Genomic DNA, 7,917 nt, shown 5'->3' with positions numbered 1-7,917 from the left:
GGGGGGGGGGGGGGCTGCTGGAAAGACTTATGTTTCCTTTTCCTGATAACGAGAACCTTTGGCGATACCGTTACAAACTCCTGAGGTGAAGGTGTGGGCTGGGGAAGGGGAGGGGGGGACGGGGCTGACACCACAATACACTACAGCTGGTTTCTCGGATGTGTTTTGGTTTACAGGTGGAAATGTAATCCGCGTGGTCCCGGGACACCTGCTGGATAGTGTAATCTTCAGGGGTTACCTGGGAGTTTCCATCCACACTGACCCACTTTTGCTTTTCTGTTTCTCCACCTGTGCGTCTGTCCTTCTACCTGTGTGTGTGTGTGTGTGTGTGTGTGTGTGTGTGTGTGTGTGTGTGTGTGTGTGTGTGTGTGTGTGGTTGTTTGTCCGGCCGCTCAGGGCAGCAGGGAGGAGGGAGTAGATGAGGGCAAGATCGAGAAGGACGCTAAGGTAAGAACCAAGAACACGAGAGAAACAACACCAACAATAACATTTGTCATTTCAATTTCTAACATATTTAGCAAATCATTTTATTTATAAGGATCCCTGTTACATAATAAACCCCTGTGTCACAATGAGACTTTACATGTAGCTCTTAGTAATTTACTAAGTAATCCAACCAGAGATTACATTTGTCACCACAACATAATCAGGAAAACAATTCTGTAATATATAAATGTCATTTCCAGGAGACAGGGTTAAATATGGATGTAAATTCTATAGTCATCGTGGGCTGATCACTCCCTAAAAAGTGTGGTGAAATATTTGCAGTGAGGGAATCTACTGTCTTAGTTTAATGTCAAAATGCAACATCCAGCAAAAGTGAAAACACAGGAAAAAAAATCCCATGCAGCAGGTAGATGACCGCTGCACTATGTAACGGATTTCTCTTAATTTCACTATCGTCTTTCAAATGTCAGCGCGTCGAGGGTTTGATCGTGTTTGCGAGCTGCTCTCCAAAGTGCAGCGAAGCTAAAGGCCAAAGGAACAGTCAATACAATAAATATATTAACCTTCAGGAGTGGAACATCTTGTTTCTTATAAACCATCTCCTCATTACTGGTGTTTAGCTGTGGACTGGGATCCAGCCCTGCTCCACTCGCAACAGCGTTACTGCGGAGTTAAACTGCTCTGTGATCAAACAAGCAGAAATTCATTTAAATAATAAATGTATCTTATAAATGTACTGCTATCTATTTATTTAATCATATCATTAAATGTTAGTTATCTGATCTTGATCCTAGAAGTTTAAGGGAAAGGACCCGGGACCCAGAAAGTCTTTCTAAAGCAAAGACAAACAAACAAAACAAACTTTTCTGTGCTCAAGTACAAGGTCTTACATCAGCACTGTCACTTCTGCTCCGTCTGTGTGTGTGTGTGTGTGTGTGTGTGTGTGTGTGTGTGTGTGTGTGTGTGTGTGTGCCCTCACAGGACTTGTATGCTGCTGGTGAGGGCAAGTTTGGCACAGACGAGGAAAAATTCATCACAATTCTTGGCAACAGGAGCGCAGAGCATCTCAGAGCAGGTGAGTTTGTTCGAGCCGGTGCGCTCCAGTGTTGAGGGTCGTTTCTCTCCCGTTGACGAAAGCAAAAATCAAAAGTCACAAACATGATACCATCACCCTCCGCTCATGTTATACTTTATTTCACCTAAATAATTCAGCATGAGTGACGTAAACAACTTGGCATCATTGCTACTGACAAAGACACCAGTGAAAATATTTCAAGGAGAAGAATACAGCCGGGGAAATCAGCAGCAAGAAAAGTGAGGTTGCAGCAGAGACCGAAACTTGTCCACAGTAAACAACACAAAACTGACAGAGAACATGACAAACAGAGTAGAGAGTTTGTAGAGTTTATTAAAGTGTGATGAACGGCAGCCGTCCCGAGGGCCACAGGTGCTCGCTGCTACAGAGCAGTCGGTCAGATTCCTGAACGGACACACAACTCACTGAAAAATGACAGGAGAGAGACACAAGCAGCAAAAAACATCGACCGTCTGACGGGGGAGATGAAGCTAAAGGGGGAATGTGAGTCGGCACTGAGTGGCTGTTAGAGGAACTACATATTAACGTACTGTACTTCAGCTAAACAACACAAGTCCCTCACACATATCACCAATCCAAAAAGAATGGCACACTTTTAGACACAAATAAACAGGGGTCTCTTATTTTGAATGAGCACTGGAGAGTCTGGAAGTTAAATTATTTTGAAAGTGCTTGAATCTTTTTGATTATTTATGTATTTTTACTTTACGTCAGTAAATGGACGACGTGCTGCTGCCTGCATGCGTGCAAAAGACCACATAGTCTCTCTCTGTTTTTAAGTGTCTGTGAGCTTCTGTAAAGCTGCTAGTTTCATTATAAAAGACAGTTTTGTAACAGTAATCAACCTTGATCCATGTATCAAGCTGTGCCGTGTTGGGTCTTTGATTTTAAGGAGAATTGGACGTAAAAAAAAGTCCTTGAATCAGGCAAATAAATCACAACAAGGAACAAATTTGAATTGGAAAATAAAACCTTCAGTTAACATAAATGAAATATTAAAAAAAGAAATATTGCAGTCGTGATTAAATGAAACAAATATAGTCTGATGAAGTGTGAACGTTGGTCGTGTGTTTGAACAAATGACTGTCGACTGTTCTCGATTGTCGCTGTTGTCTTTCTTGTGTCTCTTCCATCAATCCGACGTTCAATCTTTCAGCCACTTGGCCGTGAAGAACTCATCATCTCAAGGTGACATCGGTCAGTGACCACGGTTTACTCTGATGTCCTCTCCCCGGATCTCAACCCAGTACAGTTTGTTTAAAATGTGGAGGCATATTTCTGGGGCCACTAGAATAAGCCTTATTTGCACTTTTCTTTTATTCATCCCTTCATAACATGTGCGACCTGTAGGTGTGTGTGTGTGTGTGTGTGTGTGTGTGTGTGTGTGTGTGTGTGTGTGTGTGTGTGTAGAAGCATCCATATACTCTTGACCAAGATGTGGAAGCATTATCCAAACATCTACAGATAGTGGTTTGCAAATATAATCCTCGGTTCATCTTGGTGGTGTTTGCACTTAGACTTTAAGATGTGTGATACGTATCTGATCAATAAGTGGTAAAGTATAATGTGAAGGTTGCGCTTTTGGGTGATAATGGTGTGCCTAATTAAGTAGAATTGGTTATAATACAATAGATCAATAAATGCTGTGCAGTAAAATAAAAATATACACAAAAACACAAAAAGTCAGGTTGATCTTTTCGATACTGGAGCGGCTTTATTCCACCGCTAAGACAACATTAAAGTGTCGCTGTGGTTGTTTTGTTCTCTCCAGTGTTCGACGCCTACAGGAAGCTCTCTGGCTCTGATATAGAGGACAGCATTAAAGGAGAGACCACTGGGAATTTGGAGAACCTGCTGCTGGCTGTTGGTAAGACCCGTGATTTATCTGGATGACACTTGACTGATCGTAAACAGGAGACACAGAGAAGTGACGCCATTTCTTTTTCTCTGATGTCCAAGCTAAAAAATTGAAACACAACAGAACACAACACTTGACAGACAAAAAGAAAAATCAATGTCAGATTCAAATGATAAACGTTCAGTTTTACACAGAAGATTCTTGGTGCCTTGTGTTTTTTATTTCCTTCACAGTGAAATGTGCCAAAAGTGTCCCAGAATATTTTGCTGAAGGCCTGTATAAATCTATGAGGGTACGTATCAGTGTCCCTTATGTGTCCCTCTGTAATCTTTCTTATCCTAACATACGTTTTCCAGTACAGAGAATGCAAAACTGGTTGTAAACAAGACTCCACGTCACTTTGCCCGGCCCAGAAATAGTCCAGCACATAGCACACTTCTTTTTTTGCATTTCTTTATTGTTCATTTGTGAGCTGTATACAGTATGTGCTGGTCGGCAAATAGTTTTAACATTTACACAGAATAACAGTTTAGCTGTTTCCTCCTGGGATTTTATCCAAGTGAAATGTGACAAAGGAGCAATCAACTTCTGTTTCAAAACTTGTTCAGTATTTCTTTTCAGTAATCTCTTGGAAAAAAAAATAAAGAGCAAGTCCAGAAAATCTGAAAGTAATTAATTTTTTTTTCTGCCTCCAGCAGTCATCCTGTCCCTGATAACAACTTTGAATTCATTTTCAATGATGGAGTCACAAGATTTGATTTCATGTTCTCCCAACAGAGCTCTCTGTGAGACCTGGGATCAATGGTCTTAGTCTGTCTTTTCCATTTATCAATCCGATCATCTTCAGATATCTCCAGGCCTGATTCTGTCTTCCATTTCTGTTTACCACTCTGTTTGTACACTAAATGTGAAGCTATAGCTACAGCCAGCAGCTGGTTAGCTTAGCTTCACAATAAGACTGGAAACAGGAGGAGAGAGCTAGCCTGTCTCTGTCAAAACGAAACAAAATCCAGCTGCCAAACTTCTCATTTAACTTTAAGCAAGAAAGTGAATTAACAGATTTTCCAAAATGTCAAACTGTAGACTTGATATGCAAATAGAAATGCTACTTACTCACTTTAATATCATACAGAAATTTCTGGAAATACACACAAAATCCACACCTGTAGCGAGCATGCATTTCAAAATGATTGGCAAAAATATAAAGGATACTTTAAAAAATACTATAATCCTTTAATAAGAAGATATACAGTATTGTTTGTCATGGAATTGAACTCCGTGTATAAGAGCAATATACTACTGTGTGAGATATTGTGTCGTAGGTTATGTCACTGCACACTTATGTCACTATGTTGTGTCACTGTTGCACCTAAAAGAAATAATAAGATAATACTTAATGGCTTTATAACCACAGCTGCTGAGGTTGTGTTTTGTGTTTAGCGAGCTGGAACTGATGACGACACCCTGATGAGGATAATGGTGTCGCGGAGCGAGGCGGACATGTTGGACATCAGAGCCAGCTTCAAAAAGATGTATGGAGCGTCTCTGTACAGCACCATCCAGGTAAACTCACTCACTCAAACACAAAACTTTCTATCAGAACTGTGATGTCATTCCCCTCACATCCCTCCTCCTGATGTTCCGCTAAACGTCCCCATCCATCCCTCTGTAGGCCTTTAAAGCACCAGATGGGTGTACTGTGGTTATGCTGTTTACACACCATTCATATCAGCGCGGTGATGGAGCGGAGATTAGTGATTTCCTGTAAATTTCTTGTTCAGCGTGATGAGACTGCTTCACCGCTCTTCCCACCAGCCAATGAATTAATCTATTCTCCTGGGGCCAGATGTTCCTACAGAAGGTTATTGCCGTCCTCCCAATGGAAAATACCAAATGGCCAATATTGAAAAGATAAATAAGACTTTATGAAAGAACCTCTGAATACATGCAGTAAAATATAATAATGAACCAATGTATATTTTTACAGGTTGAGCTGAGTTCATATTTATTTTATGACAACCATCACTATTTCAAATCGCTGCTTTCTTCCATTTTTTCAATTGTATTTATATTATATTATTTTTCTTGGTGACACCATTTCATTTTACTTTAATGACTTTTCATGACTATATACATATATATATATATATATATATATATATACTTATAGCTTCACTCTCTTCAAAATGATAACGGACTAGAATCTTTATTAATGTTACATCTGAGCTTTCTCTACTAGGAACGGCTTGTTTTTGTCATATAGGAGTTACTGTAATTACCAGTTTAAGTCATTGTTATGTCAGGGGAACTTGGATTTTTAATTATACTAAAGTGAAAAGGTTTATTGTTTTAATATTCCTACCTCATCATCTTTCTACCATATTACATCTCTCCAGGCTCTTAGCAAACTCCACACCTGAGACACACAGCGAGCTCAGGGAAAGAAACCATTCTTTTTATATATATATATATATATATATATATATATATATATTTATGTATATATATACTTTAGTTATGAGCTGCTGAGTGAAAGACAGTGTTCACATCAGCCTCTGAGTTGTAATTCAGATGTAAGTCTGACTTATGGATCATTTTTTAGCAACTATTACATCTCCCACTTGGCAAAAAGAAATACAGTAAGTCTCAACAAACCAGCGACAGAACGGCTGCAAAGCAGCCTTTGCTAGCAGCTGCATGTAAAGAAAATCAAAATTAACAAAATTAGTAGTTAATTTGGGCTAAATGATGTGACTAAGAGGCAGTGTAACCATATTGGAATATTACATAAATGCTTAATAAATATACATAAAGAAAACAAATTGAAGCTTAGAGTTAAGGCTAGCTGGTTAGCTAACTGACTAGCCATGTAGCATCTCTAGCGCTGTTGAGCTAAGTAAAAGGATGAGGTTACTATTGTGTCCTGTCAGCACTGATAGTCATCTATCATTGTGTGACAGCAGTGATAGATGGCAATAGAAACAATTTGGAGTTCAGTGTCTTGCTCAAGGGCAATTCAACATGTGGAGAGGAGGAGCAGGAGATCCAACCAGCGGAGCGACAACTGCCCACATGTCATGACAAGTGACAAGTGTGATATACAGCCGTCACTGGAAAAAAATACAGCTTCAAAATATGAGCAGGGCAACAAGTAACAATAATGAGGAATAAATAAAAAGTGGGAAGAACAGAGGCTGATATAATTATATATTATATAATAGAATTAATGAGGGACTTCTGAAAGTTATAAGACTAATAAAAATCTTAATTATGTCTGTTGTTTTTGCAGGAGGACACAAGTGGAGACTACCAGAAGGCTTTGCTCTACCTCTGCGGCGGGAATGACTAATGCTGTTTTATGGCGTGTTGAGCAGCACTGATATGAGCCACCACGGTGCCGCGAGACTACAAAGCTACGTGTGAGATGAGGTTATTGATCCAGAGTTGGTGACTCTTTCTGACTATAGCTTTTTATTGATTGAATTAGTGTGAATTACCCCCCTGTCATTTTGCCTTATGACACTATCTGAGTGCATTCACTTAAAAAGTTTGTTTTTGTTTGATGTCAGACATAAATGAAACAAAACACAGAAACAAAAAACTCTAACAGTGTTTAATGAAAGTGCAGTTATGATTTTGAAATAATTAAATAAATTTGATTCGTTTGAAATGAATTTTTTTGCTTCATTTATTTAGCCCCATTTCCTGTCAGATGTACACACAGTATTAGCACTTGTTCACGTTATTTGTGCTCAATGCTCACAGAAAACTTAGAAAATACAATACTGCTGCTGAATTATTAAATTCCTACATGCGCTCCTGCTCTCATTAATTACAAATGAACTGGTGATGCGGACTTAAATTACAGTGCAGCTGTCAGTGATCAATAAATAATGGGACACTATTAGACATTTGTTGACTCTTATAAAGACATCTGCTGCCTCCGTGTCCGTCTGCATGGAAGGGCCTGATGTCAAACTATGGATGGATGGGAAGTTGCACCACAGGATGGCAGCAGAGGTTAGAATGACTGTTTGTCTTCACTGTTTTCCATTATAATCACTCAAGAGCTTGGAAACATGAAGCAAAACATTAGCACTGATGTGAAAGTGAGACTTCTGCGTTACATCATATGGAAAATAACTAACTTCTTTATACTTCTACTCCGCTACATAAATATTGCACTTTTTACTGCTCTACATTTCTCTGACAGGTTTATCTTTACTGACTCTGATTTTACATTGGAATTGAAAGAATTAAGATGTTATTATATGAAATACGAAGAGCTTATATGCATTTTTAAGTTTACATTCATCATTTATCCTTATTATCACTCAGTCATATAGCAGGCCTGTATGTGAAAAAACGAACCCAGGTGATGATTTCTAGGAGTCGCTGAGGTTCAGAAACCCTCATTATGTTTAATAAACTCCTGTCTGCCAGATGTTATGTTCAAAAACCACCTGAAGGTTCAAGTTGAAAATGTTTTCATGTATTGGCATGCTTTTCCTCAGAG

General features: G+C 39.1%; 1 protein-coding gene across 1 annotated transcript in view; it reads left to right on the top strand.

Moving 5' to 3' along the window:
- The window catches only part of anxa5a (annexin A5a), a 17,324-nt gene extending 10,249 nt beyond the window's left edge, over positions 1-7,075 (top strand). The window contains exons 7-12 of the mRNA XM_087170259.1: positions 397-447; positions 1,429-1,522; positions 3,315-3,410; positions 3,635-3,693; positions 4,842-4,964; positions 6,691-7,075. Coding sequence (XP_087026385.1) covers positions 397-447; positions 1,429-1,522; positions 3,315-3,410; positions 3,635-3,693; positions 4,842-4,964; positions 6,691-6,750 — 483 coding nt within the window. The 3' untranslated portion in view covers positions 6,751-7,075. The remainder of the gene's footprint in view (positions 1-396; positions 448-1,428; positions 1,523-3,314; positions 3,411-3,634; positions 3,694-4,841; positions 4,965-6,690) is intronic.
- The last annotated feature ends 842 nt before the right edge of the window (positions 7,076-7,917 follow it).

Source organism: Seriola lalandi, unplaced genomic scaffold, assembly GCF_002814215.2.
Source record: "Seriola lalandi dorsalis isolate HSWRI2012SDOR001 ecotype SW California unplaced genomic scaffold, Sedor1 jcf7180002054940, whole genome shotgun sequence".
In the NCBI taxonomy this organism is placed as follows: Eukaryota; Metazoa; Chordata; class Actinopteri; order Carangiformes; family Carangidae; genus Seriola; species Seriola lalandi.
Note: the sequence above shows the minus strand (reverse complement) of the source record. Positions and strands in the feature narration are given on the sequence as shown.